This window comes from Colias croceus, chromosome 14 (genome assembly GCF_905220415.1).
Source record: "Colias croceus chromosome 14, ilColCroc2.1".
Classification (NCBI taxonomy): domain Eukaryota; kingdom Metazoa; phylum Arthropoda; class Insecta; order Lepidoptera; family Pieridae; genus Colias; species Colias croceus.
Window position 1 is genome coordinate 7,687,678 of NC_059550.1, and position 19,743 is coordinate 7,707,420.

Below are 19,743 nucleotides of genomic sequence, written 5' to 3' on the forward strand. Positions count from 1 at the left end.
AAATATTTGCTATAAGAATATAATAAATGGGAATTTTACTACATAATACGTTAACTAAATTAACAACTCAAATAAATCAACTAGTAGAACTATTTAATATGTTTATTTTCATTTCATTCACAAAAAGAAACAGTTTGAAATTTAAACAAAGCAATTTAAAATATAATTTTTACCAAATAAAACACAATTTGACAATTATATTGGCATAGAGATTAGTTCTAATCTTAATATATATAAATCTCGTTCTTAATATATATAAATCTCGTGTCACAATGTTTGTCCTCAATGGACTCCTAAACCACTTAACCGATTATAATAAAATTCGCACACCATGTGCAGTTCGATCCAACTTGAGAGATAGGATAGGTTTTATCCCGGAAATCCCTCGGGAACGGGAACTATACGGGTTTTTCTTTGAAAACGTGGGCGAAGCCGCGGGCGGAAAGCTAGTTATCTTATAAATTTCATATAAAAGCTAGCGCGCATGAGCAACTTTTGTCTCCGCAACTATTTTGTCTCTCCCATCAACTCTATAGGAAGTTGCGTCGCTACATTATGTAATATTGGCATGATTTTAAAAGAGCAACTATGGAGTTTCTTGCCGGTTCTTCTCCATAGATACTGCTTTCCGAATCGGTGGTAAATGTTAAAAATACTTATGTAATGACGATTCGAAAATGCTACTAAATAGTAGTCTAATTGAATAAATAAATGTTTGAGTTTGAGTTTGAGTTTACGTGCGCGCACTTTCTTACTAGCCCATAGAGTTGATGGGAGAGACAAAATAGTTGCGGAGACAAAAGTTGCTCTTGTGCGCTTGCTCTTAAACATGCATTAACATAATATATAGGTAGTCATAATTTAGTCCATAAATTACAATTGTAAAAGGCAGTACAGTACTCCAAAATTAATAATGCGCATGCAAATCTTCGCTAATTGTCGTATTTCCAAAATTATTTCATTTGACTTAACAAATTTTACTAAATTATGCATGAAGAAAATGCATTTAACCACTCTATATACATATCGTCTTCGGAGGCTCCGGGAATATGACAGTTGCCGAACTGTGACGAAGATTTCTATGCGCATTATCACTTTTGGAGTAATGTATACATTTTAAAAGAGTGGACAGGCCAAACGCTCAAAAATCATCTCATATTAATACAAGACACACCTTAGAAATACTAAAAGGCACTATTAGTATATAAATTTCCTACTAATCCTTAGTAACAATTTGGACTATCGTTTTTATTATCCTATTACCCTTTTCATAATGTAGGAGGTTCAATGAAGGATCGTTGATTTTCTCTTCCAAAAGATTGACCAGTTCAACCCTTATTGCTTTTAACATTTCTGCAACCTGCGAATGAAAAATATATTTAGTAAATAATATGTGAAAATATTATTTTTTATTAGTTTAAGATGCCATAAATAAAAATGGAATCCAATCATATAATCCTATTTATCTTAAAATCTAATTAAGAGCAAACAAAAAAGCCGTTTTTCCATACAAACGTAGTCCCCTGTTTCCTCCCTGGATTGTGCCACTAGAACAATATATATTTTTCTATTAATCTACGGTAACTTTAGCCATGTTCCTACGTTTTCCTTTTTGTCATAATATCTTATTATTAAAAAAGATATCTTAAAAAAGATAGATCTTTCAAAACGTTAGAAATTATGACAGATTTTCCGTTATGTTCCGTCTTCCATAAAACTAATTTTTGAACATTATATAAAAAAGCAAAATGTAAGAACATAGCCTATGCTTTTCTCTACTAAATTATGAAAACAGTATTGGAGGAGGAAACAGGGGACTACGGAACGTCGATTTTGCGTAATTTTCCTTGATATTTTCGGCCCGAGCTGCAGTTGTCCCTGTCGCGCTCTACGGGGGAGGCTTGAGGTATAGCGCGACAGCAATAGATAATAGGAAAACCTAATTTTGAATTCTCTCACTCGTTTTGTTGGCTCTTAAGTCAATTTACTGCAATAAATAATAGATATGTATTGAAAATATATAACTTTGGCATAATGATTGAAGCATTTAACAATTTAACCTTAACTTTTGATAGTAATTTTTTTTTTTTTTTTTTGTAAGGTGTTTCTCAATGTTAGCCAGAAGGGCTTCTACATTTTAACGCGGACGCGGGGGTGAACTGAAGGTTCACCCTGGTAGCGACATGCACAAGGGCGTCCCCCCTTGACGGGGACCACGAACCTCGGCTTGGGCTGTCGCTTGAGTGGAGGAGGCCAGAAGGGCCCTAATCGGACGGGTAGTAATTTTTCTACAAATTAACTTATTTAAGGTTTAAAGACATTTATTCCCATTAAGACATTAAGTCACTTACATGAGAAACTTAAATTTAAAACATAGGTATTTATAAAAAATATCATTCGTTAGTTAATTAAAAATTTAGAGTAAGTTACATACTATAAACATAAGTTTAGGTGAGGTACTCATTCATTGCATTCAAAGTTTGAGCGTGTGGTCTTCCAGGATGTGTTTCGCTAATTGTTTTTTGAATACAATGAATGAGTTTACACTTTTTAATTTGCTTGGCAATCCGTTATAGAAACGTGCTCCCTCGTATGTTGCCGTTCGCCTTCCATAATTCGTTCGGATCTTCGGGAGGGCAAGATAGCTAGCTCGTCTATTAGGATAGTGGCGATTTGATGTTGAGAATATTATATTTGTATTTATGTTTTTATGTAGCGCTTTGTGGATGAACATACACGTATTATAAAAGTATAATTGTTTTAAATTCATTATTTTAGTATCGTCGTAGATTTTATTTGTAGAAGTTAAAAAAGGATATTTAAAAATGGTTTTAATAATTTTATTTTGTAAAATTTGTAGTGGCGCTAATTTATTTTTGTAAGCGCTACCCCATACTTCTATTAAATACATTAGGTGAGGTTTGACTAACGTGTTGTAGATGGTGTGGCGTAATTTATGAGGAATGCAAGAAGTGATATTACGCAGAGATCTAAGAAGTGCTGATAATTTATTTTTTAGGTGGTCGATGTGATAATTCCATTTTAGAGAGCTGTCGATTCGCAAACCTAGGTATTTCTCGTGGGTTTTATGTTCTAATACAACACCGTTAATTTTAAGTGGAGCGTGTGGTGGAATAATTTTGTTCTGAGCTTTAAATTTAATATAACACGTTTTAGATATATTTATTGTTAGTAGATTGTATTGAAACCATTTATTTAATTTATTTAAATCATTTTGTGCTTGCTTTATCATGTCATGTATAGAGGGACCAAAATAAAACAGACAGGTGTCATCCGCATAAAGTGTTAGATGACCATTTAGTTTTAAATCTTGTAAATTATTAATATAAATTAAAAAAAGCAATGGGCCTAAAATCGAACCTTGTGGTATGCCACACGTAATTGGTAAGGGAATGCTATTGTAGTTATCTATTTTAACGATTTGTGATCGATTTTTTAAATATGATTTCAGCATGTCTAGTGCTTTACCAGTAATGTTAATGGATGCTAATTTCTTTATTAAAAGTTCGTGAGAAACGGTATCGAAGGCCTTTTGTAGGTCAATAAATACTCCCAAAACTAAATTTTTTGCGTCAATGTTCTGTTTTATTTTAGTAGTCAGGTCTATAGTCGCTGACAGAGTGTTACTTTTTGGCTTAAAACCGTATTGACGCACTGAAATAAAATTAAATGAGTCTAAATATTTTTCTAATCTCGTGTGTAAAATTTTCTCTAATATTTTTGACAACACTGGCAACACCGAAATTGGCCTATAGTTACCAGGTTCAAATTTTGAACCACTCTTATAGATAGGAGTTACCTTCGCTATTTTTAACGAATCCGGAAAACGTCCTTGACTTATAGCTTGATTGAAACAATCGCTTAAGGTATGATTCAATTTTTCTTTAATGCATTTAATTGCTTTTGTGGTAATACCATCAAGACCTGTACTACAGTTTGAATTAAGGTTATTTATAATTTTTAAAATTTCATTAGGTGTACACGGATCAAAAGTGGATAATTCGTACTTTTTTGATGGTGATTTAGGTAAGGTTGAGGAAGAGTTGGTTTGATATTGTAGGGGTATTAAATTTGCTAGACGAGATCCTATTGTAGAAAAATATTGATTAAATATCTGGCATATTTCATTTGGCTCGGTAATATATTCAGAATTTATAAGTAATTTAGTAGGTAAAGTACATTTTACAGTTTTGTTATTAGCTAATTTATTTACTAAAGTCCATAATTTCTTGGGTTTATTTATATTCCTTGTAAATTCTTGGTAATAGCATGGACGAATATAATCTAAAAGGACTGATAATGGTCATACTAGAGATCGTACCCCGTAATTTCAGACTATTACTAGATGGCGCTCTGATTTGAGCTTATTATTTAATTTGCAGCTTTAAAAGCACCACTAGTGACCAATTTTAGAACTATGGAAACAGCAAACTATCGATTTTCAATTATTACATCTAGAGGGCGTTGTTTTAAAAACTCCGGTGTTTTTGAATTATTTTAGTTTTTAGTTAAGAGCGTTCTGAATGCTCTTCACAGGGCTTAGTGCAGAATTACGAATTAGAATTATTAATTTTTTCAAGCGTTGAAATAGTTTTGCTGAAATCATCATATCTGCTGTTTATAAATGTGATACTGTCTTTTAAACTTTAACTAATTTCTTGCTTTATACAATTTAAATCTTACGAAATCCTATTCATAATTGATGATTCCAGTGAGCGCCGCAGCTTTTCCATCTCTTCGGATATAATCTCTCGAATAGAGTCAGCTGATAATGCATTATTATTCACAGCGATAGGGGATTTAAAAGATGTGCCACCTCTACGTGTTGTAATGTTATCAGGACTTCGTTGTAACAATTGAGCGCATGAGCGTACTGGGGTATTTTCAGTATTCAGAGATCTTGACTGATGAGTGGAACATTCAGGGCAAAACCATTTTTTTTTTAATTCGCTTGTCAATTGTTTCTTTTTGTCAGTTGGGAACAAACATGCAATATTATGATAATTTCGTTTACAATGAGGGCAAGATAAAATCCCAGCGCTGCCTTCTGTTGTAGCTTTGCAACAGGCAAACTTCATAATGATTGGAAAATTTAAGTAATTAAGAAAAAAAAATATAGTAATATATTTCTGATAATATGACCCCTGTCAGGATCGATCTTCCTACTAACTGTTCTAAGTCCAGTTCACTTTGCACAGAGCTACGAGTGTCTTGTAACTTTCAACGAAATTATGTTTCTTATTGTATCTGGTAAATCGTCACGATAGATGACAATGTTAATTTTATTTGTAACTTTTGTTTTTAATATACCGTCAACCACTTTTATCACTTTTACGCAAAAAGTTTCCGATGTTAATTTTAATAATAAATCGTGATGTATAACGCGTATTCGTCCACAAATCAGATTGTTTTTGATAACTTAAGCACCACCATGGCACCACTAATAAAAACTTCCAACAAGATATACTATTTCAATTAGATTTGAATTTAATTTGTAACCCGCTTGATCAAACACGTACGCTTCACACTGACGTAAGTTTCTCATATATAAAAAAGTACTCTGTGGACGTAAGCGACTGACTGTGTTGGTGTTATCAAGTTTGGGTCGCTGGCTAAGACATGCTGGACATTTCCAAGAAGACTTCTTTTCAGGTAACATGGCATAAAATCTCTTATCGTTGGTTCCAGCGCACTGCAAGTCATACGCTAAAGAACATAGGGAGCATCTAAGGAAGTGAGTACCTTTAATAAGGTTTCGACACCCACTACAAACATTTTTTTTTTTTGTAAGGTGTTTCTCAATGTTAGCCAGAAGGGCTATTACATTTTAACGCGGACGCGGGGGTGAACTGAAGGTTCACCCTGGTAGCGACATGCACAAGGGCGTCCCCCCTTGACGGGGACCACGAACCTCGGCTTGAGCTGTCGCTTGAGTGGAGGAGGCCAGAAGGGCCCTTATCGGACGGGACTACAAACATTCGACATAGTGATCAGAGTAGTGTATATATTATATTCTTGATTTTCTGTTAAAAAAAAAAATAAAAAAAATAAAATAAAAAAAATAAAAAAAAAAAATAAAAAAAATGTCTATATCTTTTTTCTTCTTAATTATTCCCTTGTAAACAGTATTACATATTTATATGAGCAAAAAATACGGGAAAAGAAAAAAAAAATCTAGATGTACCTACGGCGATGATTTGATCCAGCGCCCATCAGTTTATAAGTACGAGACTGAGTCAATACAGCTACAGACACTTATACGTCTTACGTTGAAATTTATGCTCTAATTGTTCGAGTAATTCTTAGATAAAAACAGTTCATAGCAGCGTGGTCCGTGAAAAAATAGGCGGTTCATCCTAAGGAGCGCTGGGGCAGTGAACTCTAATAAATAATAATTATTATAATAAAGTTGTGCTCATTCATTTAACAATTAATATATCTTTAATTTAAAATTTAATTTATCGTATACCTAAACTCCAATACGAATATCAAATGCCTATATAAATACGGAATCCAATAAGAGTGAAAGAGAAATTTTGCGACAGTCCTGCGGAGGTCCTGCGCGAAACCGCGATGTTGCCGCATCGCATGACAGCAGCAATTGCGCGCGACGTTGCCAGTTGCCACTCCTATATTATTATAAACAAACAATAAAAATACGCTCGCGAAAGCAAATTCGGGGATTTTCTAATTATTAATTGATAATCATTGAATTCGTTTTGAAATAGCCTGTACTTTATAATTTTTAGTGTTTAAATAGACATTTATAATGTGGTGCTCATTTTTTTTTGTTATGAATTTACTACGCTACTGTATTTTCTTTGTTTTAGTTCAATAATTGAACACCCGTACAATTTTGTCACGAGCCGCCTCTTGCCTTTATAATATTTTACGTTTTATATTTTACGTTATAGTTTACGTTTTTTGCGTATTATATTTTACGTCAAGATACCATAAGATACTATTTGGCACATTGATTTTTTTTAGAAGCGACATCTAGTTGAGACAAGAACCATTCAATTATAAAAAAATGCCAAATGATACTGCGAGTGACATCTATCGACTAAATTGGGAACTGAGAAACGAATTACGCTGTTTACTATGGCTATGATAAGTCCTCTAGATATTTATTGGGTCCATGGTAATAGTAAGAATCTTTTGTGTCTTGAATAAATTTTTTTACCTTTATTTTTTGAGTGTTAAATTTTATTTGAAGGTTTTTATTTTTAGGGTTATTACAGATCTTAATGTACTTACAAAAAAATTTGAATACTCATTCAGAAAATCGTTACCTCATGATTTTCCACTTGAAACATGATCCAGCCATCTTCAAGCGACACTATAAATGTACCGTTGTGAAGTTCCACGGCCAGACTGCATCCTAGAAACAAATACATTTTTTGTAGAAAATTAAAAATTAAGGAGGTAATTAATAATGTACTTGTAGAAGACAAAAATTATGTTTTCCACTTTATCATTGTTATAATTAATGTAAAACTACTGTCATTAATTGTCTTATTATTGGTATTCCTTTTTATTGGCGTATTGTTTTGTTAAAGTTATAAAGTTATAAATCTATACATATAATAAATCTGTAGAAGGGACAATTCTGTACATTGAAAATATTGAAAAAAATTACTAGCAGGGGGTGTTACTGGATCGATACCAAACCCAAATATGTGATTAAAAAAATTTTTGTCTGTCTGTCTGTCTGTCTGTCTGTCTGTCTGTCTGTCTGTCTGTATGTGAAGACATCACGTGAAAACTACCGGTTCGATTTCGATGAAACTTGGTATAATTATACCTTATTATCCTGGGCGTAAAATAGGATACTTTTTATCCTGGAAAAATACGTAGAAAAAAAATAATCTTAATTTTTCAGTTATCCATAGACGTTGTTCTGTAGAACCGCGAACACACGTTGCGTATTATTATAGGCCTAGCCGTATTTGGGTCAGATAGATATTTATAAGATGTCATTGTCCGAGTTACTCAAAATGGAGAAATAAACCATCCACGCAAAGACCGACATCCGCGCGGACGGAGTCGCGGGCGGAAGCTAGTATTGTAATACAAATAGTTGTAAGGAATCTATGTATGTAAAAATAAAATAAAATAAAAAATAAATTAATTTAGGGCCACAATAAAATATTACCCATTCGCTATGCAATGAATTAGTTATTGCAATAACCCGTCTTGTTTTTATGATTGACGTTTCATGTGAGCAAGAGCAGGACACAGCTATGGTAGAAATTTATCCATAAGGTTAAACACTTTTTATTAGTAAGGCCGTTTGAATAGACATACAAATAAGCACATAGCGTTGCATATTTTTGTGTTTCATTTTATACGAGTACTACACATTTAAAAATTTACAACATTAACGGATTGTAAACGCGATTTATTCACTAAATTGTATAGTTTTAAATACACAGCGGTCAAAATTTAACACTTTTTTCCATCAGATTTAAATCCTACCAGAAAACAGCACTAACGGCACTTGAGGCACCATAGAACACTCTCGAATGAACACTTTGCTAGTTTTCACTTTCTCTTGATGCACTAAGTATGGGCTGTTATAGTGTCCTACAGTAAAGTTGACCGAAGACGGGTGCAAATACACGTATATATACGAAATAATTAAAAATTACATATAAATCTTACCAGAAAACAGCACCAACGGCACTTGAGGCACTGAACACTTTGCTGGTCTTCACTTTCTCTTGATACACCAAGTATGGACTGTTATAGTGTCCTACAGTAAAGTTGACCGAAGACGGGTGCAAAGGCATGTATCCATGTGAAAATAATTAAAAATTACATATAAATCTTACCAGAAAACAGCACCAACGGCACTTGAGGTACCATAGAACACTCTCGAATGAACACTTTGCTGGTCTTCACTTTCTCTTGATACACCAAGTACGGACTATTATAGTGTCCTACAGTAAAGTTGACCGAAGACGGGTGCAGAGACACGTATCCGTCAGATTTAGTTTTGAATTTTAGTTCATCTGCTGTAGCTTGCCGTGGTATAGCACCACCGGCTTGCATGTGGAACGATTTTTCGGGTGTTAATACCTGAAATTAGTTTATAGATTATTTATTTTCACAAAGAAATAATTACAATTTCACTTACATGAGCAAATATTTTAATATGCATAAAAAATTAATCAAAAGATTTACTTCATAATCATAATGGATGAAAAAGGGTTTAGCTTATTTTCAATACATTGTTTTATTTTATACTAGCTTATCGCCCGCTTTGTCTAAAACCTAATAAATTATATATTAAAACCTTCCTCTTGAATCACTCTATCTATTAAAAAAAACACATCAAAATCAGTTGCGTAGTTTTAAAGATTTAAGCATACCACGGGACATAGGGACATAGGGATAGAGAAAGCGATTTTGTTTTATACTATGTATCTATAAATGTTTTCTAGTATTTCTTTTCTTTTCACTACAGCTTTTAATTAAAGTTTTTACCACTAAACTAATAATTGTCATAAATGCCTTTACCCAGTTATTGCTAAGTTAAAGTAATTTTTACATTTACGTACGAATTGAAATCCTACTAAAATGCTTACCTTTACTACATTAGGATATAACGCAGCGCATAAAATAGTAGCGAGAAGTTTATCATTATCTCCGTTCGAATTTAACTGTAAAAAATAATAGTTATTCAGTACTTATATTATTTTTCGATAAAATAAATTCTTCAAATGATTAGATAATGAAATAAACTACAAAAAAATTTCATTATAAGTATTGGTTTATAATATTTTAAATTGTTATTTATTAACGTAATTTTGCAAATAACAATTTCTAATATTTTTGAGATCACACAAATTCCACAATTATGATCAAGTCTATGGTCTTATTTTTCAATATTTAATTTAATTTAGGACTTTAATACCTCATCTCCAGTAAGCCTTGCAACCGAGTCCTTCCACATTTTCTTCCTCAGAGCGGGCATGTCTGGTACAAATCCTATCGAAGCCAATAAACCAAGCAACTGGTGTTTAATATCAGCCAACATTAATAGTGTTTTGTGCGAAAGAAAGTGTTCATTTGCGAACACTAACGCCGCGTGCGTACTTGACTTCATGGCTAGCTGCCATTTCTGAAAAGAATTCAATTTATTATTTAGTAATAAATCAAAAATTTAAATAAAAAAGAGCGTGTGTGCCGAGCACACGTGTCAGAAGTGAAACTTCTTTGGCAAGATTCAAAGATACTAAAATCGTCGCCTTACTCTATGTCGTGACGGTATTGCCAAGACGCGACCTTGAAATTTTACTCAAGTAAAGAAGTTTCACTTCAAAAAAATATGTCAAATGTAGATAAAGATAATATAGCATAAAATTAAAAAAAAGATAATTATGTAGATAATGTTATTGAAACTAAATGTGACATAAAGTATATGACTTACTTTGTATGCTCTCAGTGTAGTTAGTTGATCGCTGTTAGAGCATGCAAATTCTCGTCGCTTAGCATCTGCTTCCGTCTGAAAAAAAAGAGATTATAAAGTAGTTTTATTATATATGTAAGTACGCGAGAAAACTATAAAAATGGTAAGGTGAATCGATTTCAGATTTCGAAATGCAATTTGCTACAAAAATTGATCTTTTTTTCCCAATTTCTTATACTGTCGCCTATTTCTGGTAGTAATTATCAATTTAGATAATCCGTGTTCATTAAACGTTTCATTTTTTTCACTGAAACATCTACGTAATTTTATATCTACCCAAAAAAAAACTCAAAAATATTACCCACCTTTTTACCAAACGGCGCGACGAACGGGCTCTTATGACTCAAGAACGCGGCCATAGTCAACGCAGAGTCCACACAACAGAAAATGGCGCCAAACAGCATCAGTTTCCCAATCCTAACGTCCACTGGAAGTGACGCCAAATGCTTTCCAAGCGCAGTCAGGTTGAAGCCCTTGTCTAACGCGCCGACATCTTGGAGACGAGATAGAGCTCCATCTATGTTCGATGTCTCTGGCGGCTCTATGGTTTTCGCTGAAAATTATTGGGAGATTTGTTAGTTTTTGTTGTTTGGATGGATGATTGGTGATAAAGATCTCAATCGAATAATCGGGTTAATTCCAGTTTAAAAATGAGCACGATTGTTTTATGTATGTAGCAATACATAAAACAATCGTGTATTGTTTTTTGTATTACCAATACCTGTTTGTAAACCAATACATGTTTTTGATTCTTGTTCATCATAAAGAATGACGTAACATCATCATAACGTAGTACGATTTTATGGAAATTAATCATAGTTTGGAAGATCTATTGAATTAAGTACATATGCTACAGTCAAAACCCTGAACCAGTCAATATTATCATAAGGATATTAACCGACGCTCTTGGTCAATAACCTTAATAACCGTCAATAAGGATATTGACTGGTTCAGGGTTTTGACTGTAATACATATACCAAAATATTACGCTTATTAATAAACGTGTATAATATGTTATCAGATCTTTAGTTGGTTGCCTGGAAGAAATCACTTATAAGTGATAAGGCCGCCATCTGTGCTGTGTCTTCTTTTAGTATAAGTTTTCTTTTTGTAATTTTTGCTGGCAGTACAATAAAGTATTTAAATAAATAAATAATAAATAAATAAACGTTGAAGATATGAATGTGAGAGCGCGTACGCACGTGAGAGTATACGTACATATATGCCTGTGTGGCTTGTCGTCGCGTGTTTATGTGTAAAAATGTATACGTATGATGGGTGTATCTATATGTAATATGTGTATGTTTTTTTTTTTTTTGTAAGGTGTTTCTCAATGTTAGCCAGAAGGGCTTCTACATTTTAACGCGGACGCGGGGGTGAACTGAAGGTTCACCCTGGTAGCGACATGCACAAGGGCGTCCCCCCTTGACGGGGACCACGAACCTCGGCTTGGGCTGTCGCTTGAGTGGAGGAGGCCAGAAGGGCCCTAATCGGACGGGTATATGTGTATGTGTGTGTGTGTGTGTGTATGCAGTGCACGCGCACGCAGCCAGCCCCAGTGTCCCCACTCACCGAGCACCTCGTGCACGCGCATCCCGCGGAACAGCGGCAGGATCTTCAGCTTGAGCAGCAGCTGCTCGAGCGGCACGCGGTGCATCTCGGGCACGGGCTGCGCGGCGAGATGTACGGCGCGGTGCGACGTGTACAGATGTACGCACACGCCGGCCCGTACACGCCCCGCTCGCCCGCGCCGCTGGGACGCGTTCGCACGGGACACCCACACCAGTTCGAGGGACTCCATGTTGCGGTTCGATTCGAATCTGGTAGGGAAAAAAATCATAAATAGTAAAATTTTGATTACATATTACATGTGTTTTATGATTTAAATTTTAAGCTATTACATAGCTTCTATCGCGGGCCTTGAGCGCGGGGACCGAATCGAGAAATTCCGTAACGAAAAAACCTCAAGCTCCCCACTCCGACGGGCGGAGGTGTGGCTTGAAGGCATAGCATGCAATAGCTTTACCGCGGCAGTCCCCCAGTGCCACACGTCGTTTTTTTTTATTTTTTTAGTGTCTGTAAGGTGCTAGTAAATATATCCAGCACAACTTAATAATATTGTTACTGTAGTGATTAATAATGTCAAGCTTGTTTTATTCAACGTACTTGCGCGCGCTAAGAACCTATCGCTAGCCTTGCCGCCGGCGACACGTACTTTAGTGCTGACAATCGCTCATGTCACACGCTTACTAATTTCTATTGAATTAACATGACGTTAAAGTCACGCGTTGTTATTGATTAAATTTAAAATATGACGGCGTACAATTAAAAAAAAACTTTTCTTTTTTTGTATATTATAGTTGACACAATATATAACAATTTTTTGATTGAATCCTCATACAGTTAAAGTTACCTTTTCTCCTTCATTCGACCGCAATCAATAACAAACACACAGTCATCTATAGTGACTGATGTCTCAGCAATGTTAGTTGAGAGCACAACCTTACGAACACCCTGTCCCGGGTTCTTGAACACTAGGGACTGTTCTTCGCTTGATAATGTCGAGTGTAGCGGTATTATTTTGTATTTTCCTGACCTGAAAATTTCATAGTAGTAGTTTTTTAATTTATGTTTGATAATGCAAAACATTACAATTATAAATTTATAATGCAAAACATGACAACACAAATATGACAAATATGATGTATTTATAATTTTAAGCCATGGTAAAAACTAAAATACAAGGAAATTTTTGTCAAAACTAAAAATAAAAATGTTTGTCAATGACTTTTGGATTCCTATAATGCAAAAAATTGCATGTTTTCGTCACATAATTTTACACAGACTAAAAAATTTATTTAAATCAAATTGAAACCGTTTATTTTAAGACGTAATATCAATGCAAATTACCTGAAAAACACTCACTTTGGACTAAAAGTGTGACTCTCAACGAGTTGATCGTATAGCGACATGATTTCACCAATACCGGGCAAGAAAACCAAGATGGCGCCCTCTCGCGGCCAGCTGTGGTCTCCAGCGACTATGTATGTTAACACATGCTCGATTAGTTCCAGGTTTATCTGTAAAAATTAAATGTTTTGAATTTTTACTATTTTGATTAAAAAAATTGACAAATAATTCAATGGGAGTTTTAAAATTTAAGAACAATATATTGGGTACAACAGCAAAATCTAAACGAATCTTAGAAAGAAAAATTTTGTTAAAATTGAAGGTGATTTTTGTATCTTTTATGAATCCTTTGAATGTATAAGTTTGTTTTAAATTATGATTTTAAAGTACTGCACTCAAACAGTAAGATTGAATAGAATGATAAAAGGAATAAAAGTTTTGAATAATTAGACAATTCAAAGTACTTAGGTATACACCGAAAAATATAGGCTGAATTATACAACAATATTATTGGACACATTTTTTTTTTTGCGTAAAACCGATTTAGACGTAATGCCGAGTTTCTTATTAACCAAATTACCTTTTCCACATCCATCAAATACATATTCTTGCAAGTGACTTTACTGCTTTTTGGATATCTTGCTAACATTTGCGATATTGTGAGGTTTTCATCTCGTATCGAGTCTTTGGGCGGCTCAGCGGCTTCTGAACGTACATCTGACGTTTCTATCTCTGTTTCTAAGTCTATTTTTTTGTCTTTATCTGTGAAATAAATGTATTTTATTTTATCTGTATAAATAAATGTATTTTAATATGGTGTTATTAGAAACAGTGTATTTATGAAAAGTGAATTAAATTTACTTTTTTGTAATATTTTAAATCTTTTTTCTGTTGTCTCTATTAGATAAAACATAAAATTTACTTTGTAGTTTAACTGCTATCTATTCAGACTATATCACAGGTTATTAAATTTTATTTTAAGAAATTACTATGTTATTTAAATTGCTATTTTCCGATCCATATCATACAAGATAATAATATATTTTGTTAGAACTATACAATAGCAAGTACCTTTTTTAATCTTTCTTGCATACGGTCCATTTTCTTCTAAAACGTAATTAGTTCGGTCCATTATATCTTCTAAATATATTTGCTCTACCGGGAATGTTCTACCTGAAAAACAGCCAAAGTTTTATAAGACTACCCACTTATTTTTTCACATTTTTTTAAAGGATTATAAGTATATGTAGTCATATACAGGTAAATTGAACTAGGCACAATTATATCATTAAATATAAACAAACACAATTTGTTAATAGACTTTATATAATATTATATTTTTACCTGGAATCTCCAAAACTGGAACCTTTTCAAAGTAAGCGGAGAACAAATCAGCATTCAGCGTTGCACTCATCAATATGACCCTCAGGTCTTTCCTCACTTTGATAAGGTCCCTCAGTATAAGCAAGAGGAAGTCGCTCTCTTCTGACCTTTCGTGAACTTCATCCACTATTATGTGAGTGACTGAAGTTAGCTGCGGGTCGTATTCTAATCGACGTAATAGTATACCCGTGGTGCAGAACGATAGACGTGTTTTGGACGACATTTTGTTTTCTAGCCTTATCTAAGAGAAAATGAAAATATACGAAGTTAAAATATGTATAAAAAATTGAAATAAAAATTATGTATGTTAGTACAGGTAAAAATGGCATAATGTATGTTCAAACTTTACATCACATTTTCTCTAAAAGTATGTCTATATTTATTTTTATACATAATTTATATGTAGAGTAACATTTTTTTACATACAAAAATGAAGTTAAATATAAAATTGACAGAATACCACCCAACATACACTAGCCGCTTACTTAGGTTAATTCTAAACTAACAAACAAAAAATCTGTCCTAACCATATTAGCATAAGATAAATCAAATCCCACGTACCTGATAACCAACAACCTGTCCAGTTTTCTCCACCCTTTCCTCTGCTACCCTATCCGCTACACCTATAGCCGAAATCCGTCTCGGCTGAGTGCACACAATCTCCACATGCTTGGGATCCTGCTTGAAGTTCTCGAGCCAGTCGTCGAGTATGTACTGTGGTACTTGCGTGCTTTTGCCACAACCTGTCTCACCGCTTATTACTATTACCTGTAATGAAAATTTTCTTGTTATCGTACAATTATTTTCAAAATTCTAATGTCAATACAGAATGTATTTGATTTTAAGAATCATAGTTATTGAAATTTCATTAAATAGAATGTATAAAACAAGAATTAACTAAGCTAACTATAACTTTTAGTGTGAAGTGATAGATAAAAAATTATTCACATCTTCTGCCTAGTTAATAAGATAACTACAAAATAGTGATCTTCCATTGTAAATACACTTTCTTGTAGTCTATAATTTATTGACCCATCAGCCCCCGGAATCACAGACACAATAGAAAATCTATTGTGTCTCGGTCTCATTGGGACGCTTGGTGGTCAATGGGTTAAAAGTAAACAATGTAAATATTACCTGAGATTTTTTTAAAGCATCCATAATTTCGTGTCTCTTCTGCCAAGCCGGCAAGTTTCGTCTCACAGACATCATTTTATTATACCTATTGTTTTCAGTTTTTTCCCAATATCTCCGAGCTATTTCTTTATTCTCTTTTAACATACTCTCCATATTTATACTTGGTCTATTTTGTTTATTTTTATTAACATTGTAATGTGTTGGTTTTATACTATCGTCGATACTTTCTGTTTGTGGTATCAATGTATCCGTTGCGCTTGGAAATTCTTTCGTACTAAATTGTATATGATTTAATATTTCCTCTTCATTATTTAATAATTCAACTAAAGAATATATACACGGTATTCCATCTTGAGCTAACGTCTTTGCTTCATCATAAAGCCTTGACGTTATTAAGAGGCATGTTCTTTCAGGAATCAATTTACTTCTTGTTTCAAGTTTGAAAAAGAGTAACGGAGGTTGGTACGGGTATACACTATCTTTTGGAAATCTAATTTCTAATTCGTAACAAATTCTTTCAACCGTGGGTACAATGGATAATGTTTCTTCTTTTGTTTCATGTAGGAATTTACATTTATTACCAAACCTGCACGGTCCAGCTAAAAATAGTTTGCACACCTCTTTCTTTTTAGTTTTAAAATTAGTGTTTTCCTTTTTCTTAGGTATGCTAACAGTAGTCTTTTCATACACCTTTGATAAGTAATCTAAATGTAATTTAAAACTCCATACATTGCTATCTTTTACTCTAAAAATATTATCATAAATAGAATCGAGGACTGCTTTTTCGTCATTTCTCATTTCAAGTAATTCAGCTGGGGTCGGCACATTATCTGGTTTTTCTTCAAAGTTGGCATCAAAATATTTGCTAAATAATATTTCTAATGCTGTGTCAGTGTTTTCTTTTGCCATATGCAAAGCTTCCGAACAATGTGCTTTGTGAAAATTGTATCTGCAAATTTGTTGTGCACATAATAAATATTTTGTTTTATTATGTACCTAAATATTTTAAATTGCTGACTAATGCCAATAAAATAAATAGAAGTGTGAATCAATGGGATAATTTAATTAAATATGCTGAATATATGAATGATCAAAACTTAAGGAATGAATTGAAAAAAGGTTAGAGAAATAAAGTCATATTTAGAAGCTATTTCTAAATTTTATACAAACCTTTCTAGTTTAGCCAATGCAAACTCTCTAAGCCTTACTTCTGGTGCTTTCACTTCATCCTTCACTGTTAATGAGTAATCAAAGCCACCCTGAACCACTAAGTTGCCTCTTTCCATCCAATATTTATTGCCAAGGTTAGAACCTTTATCCTGTAATAGTTTAATACGTATTTAATGTTTAATGGTTTAGTAACTAAACAACAAAACTTTAGTTTAATAATAAATCCTAAAATATCAATCAAAAGTAAATGAGTTTTTTATTGAAATATATTAAAATGTAAATTTTCTATAGATCTTTAAATGTATACTTGTTGCGCAAAGATGATAATACCCGAATATAATTCTATAAATATATGGATATTTTATGACAAAAAATCAGCTTGTAGTCCACAAGTTGTCTGTGTGGATAAGAAGAAAACCGCATACCTTGTAATTGCTAGCACTTCCTAACTTAAAATCAGATCCATGGATAAACCTCAATGTATCTAACACTTGTTTTTGTGAATCAGAACTGAGGCGAATCATCTGCATTTCCACTTTGAGAGTTGGGTGGGGATCATCTTCCGTCTTTTCCTTTCGTTTTCTATAACAATACAAAACTTTAAGCAACAATATTGTGTAGTATTATTGTGTGTACAAAATATTCTTACCGTATTCGTGGATCCGCTGGTTCTCGAAGAAAAAAATCTTCAGCTAATTGCTTACTCAACTGATCCATTATAACTAACAAATTTTTCAATTGTAATAAATATTAAATTACAATTAATTTTAGAAAATAAGATTTTAAACAATTTTAACAAGGATTTTAGGTTATTTATTTAACACTAAATGTGAAACTGTCAAGTGTCAACTGTCAGTTTGAACTTCGTTGACACATGACGTCATTTTATTTTTGCTATATTGAAATTATAAACAAATTATCATGTTTTCTGTGCATGTTTATCATTATCAGCCTTTAACCAGGCCATTAAATATTTAAAAAAAAAATCAGCCTTTAATTTTCTCACTATATTTAAAGTATCTTTGAGTACCAACCTATCTTCTATGAAACCTAAATTAACAGCTTTCCTATAATATATAAAATAGCACCAATGCGTTTGAAGGAACACACGCATTTGAAGGAACCAAGGAAAAAACTTTGTGAACCCAGCTATTTTAGAACATTTTTTTGATACTTCTGAATACTCTCATTAATTAAAATTATTTTTATCCTTAGAATAAATAAATTTAGATACTACGAATACCTTACTGGGGCAAACTAAGTCATTGAAAAAGTGTGCGTGGGTAGCTTTATATTATCATAGCTTAATGCTACATGACCATAGACAGAGAATAGACAATAGTAAAAGGCGCCAATTTCGATGACGTACTATTTCAAGTTCAATAATTATTTTTAAATATGGTTAATGGTATTTTAAAAACATGTAAATGGTTATTACTTATTAATCATGGTTATTACTTATTACCATCATATTATTAAAATATGACACTGTGATAATATTATTTATAATAGTTTATGCTTTTGGTTTGTTCGATATCATTATAATATTGCGGTAAAGGACGAAAGCGTACCTAAGATAAGAGGAATGGCAGGATATGAGGATAGCATGTAAGTATTTACCTGGTAGGTAGTTAACGTAGTCTTACTACATAATATAAAAAAATAAGCGAAGATTAACAATCTAGTTCATAATACCCATGTCAATATCATCATTATCTGTTTTGTGGTATTTGGCGGATAAATAAAATGCCCCTCAATAAAAAGAATTTGTTTTATGATCGACATAAATTCTAAGAATACGTAGGTATTACCTATTTAGCAAATTATATATCTACTCTCAAGTCTCACGTAGAAATATATTATATAATATCGTATTTTTTAAGTATTTGTATGATATTTTTATTTTATTTGTTTAGTGATTACCAACACTGATTCGTTGTTTACTTAATATTGATAAATCAGCAATTTGAAACAATGCTTTTGTTTTAAGAGAGATTTTGTGTTAATCACTAAGATTAAATACGTAATTTGAAAATGGGTGTGTGAAAAATAGTAGGTACTTAGGTATTAGCCAGTATGAGATAGCATTGTAATTTGTAAATCTAACTAAGTGAGTACCTATCGTATAGAAGGAAAAATAACGTCAACGAACGTTTCAGGTAGACCGTATAAGTACTTATAATGTTAGGGTATAACTTATATTTCTATAAAAACTTCAAATTGTGATCAAGTTTAATATTTTGAATATTTCTTTCTTGATAGGTACCTACCTAGGTATTTAGTATCAATTTAACTTATTGAAATCGAAACCATTCTGCAAGTCAGTGTTAAACGAACTCAATATTATCATTGACACCACTTAGTACGATCTGAATAATCCGCAACCTAAACCAGAATTTAACTAGAAAATTATATTATGATAATATTTAAGTCACGAATATTTGAGTTCCATTAACATGTCACTAATAAATTTCATAATATTTTATTTCTTGCTTAATTCATACAATCATTACTGAACATCATTACCTGCTTAATATTTTAAACAGTTTATTTTTATCGTTTCACATATTATTATCACTACATACCTATCTTCTAATATATAAAAATCAATGCCACTTTTCGTTGTAATTCCATAACTCGAGAACGGC

General features: G+C 32.8%; 1 protein-coding gene across 2 annotated transcripts; it reads right to left on the reverse strand.

Annotated features, from left to right (window-relative positions):
- Nucleotides 1-1,108: 1,108 nt before the first annotated feature.
- On the reverse strand, nt 1,109-17,918 carry LOC123697268 (putative ATP-dependent RNA helicase DHX57). 2 transcript variants are annotated; one of them, XM_045643729.1, is made up of 20 exons: nt 17,745-17,918; nt 17,521-17,677; nt 17,096-17,244; nt 15,926-16,874; nt 15,350-15,556; nt 14,750-15,029; nt 14,477-14,578; nt 13,986-14,167; nt 13,421-13,575; nt 12,909-13,091; nt 12,068-12,315; nt 10,801-11,048; nt 10,457-10,531; nt 9,941-10,147; nt 9,612-9,686; nt 8,964-9,102; nt 8,724-8,776; nt 8,500-8,554; nt 7,314-7,402; nt 1,109-1,360 (listed from the first exon to the last, which is right to left on the reverse strand). In XM_045643729.1, exons 1-20 carry the CDS (start codon nt 17,810-17,812, stop codon nt 1,217-1,219), a joined length of 3,765 nt encoding a protein of 1,254 aa, XP_045499685.1. In that variant the 5' UTR covers nt 17,813-17,918; the 3' UTR covers nt 1,109-1,216. The 2 variants fall into 2 exon arrangements, with proteins under 2 accessions (XP_045499685.1, XP_045499684.1); XM_045643728.1 differs by lacking the exons at nt 8,500-8,554; nt 8,724-8,776 and having other exon boundaries at nt 8,856-9,102.
- Between the last annotated feature and the right edge of the window lie 1,825 nt (nt 17,919-19,743).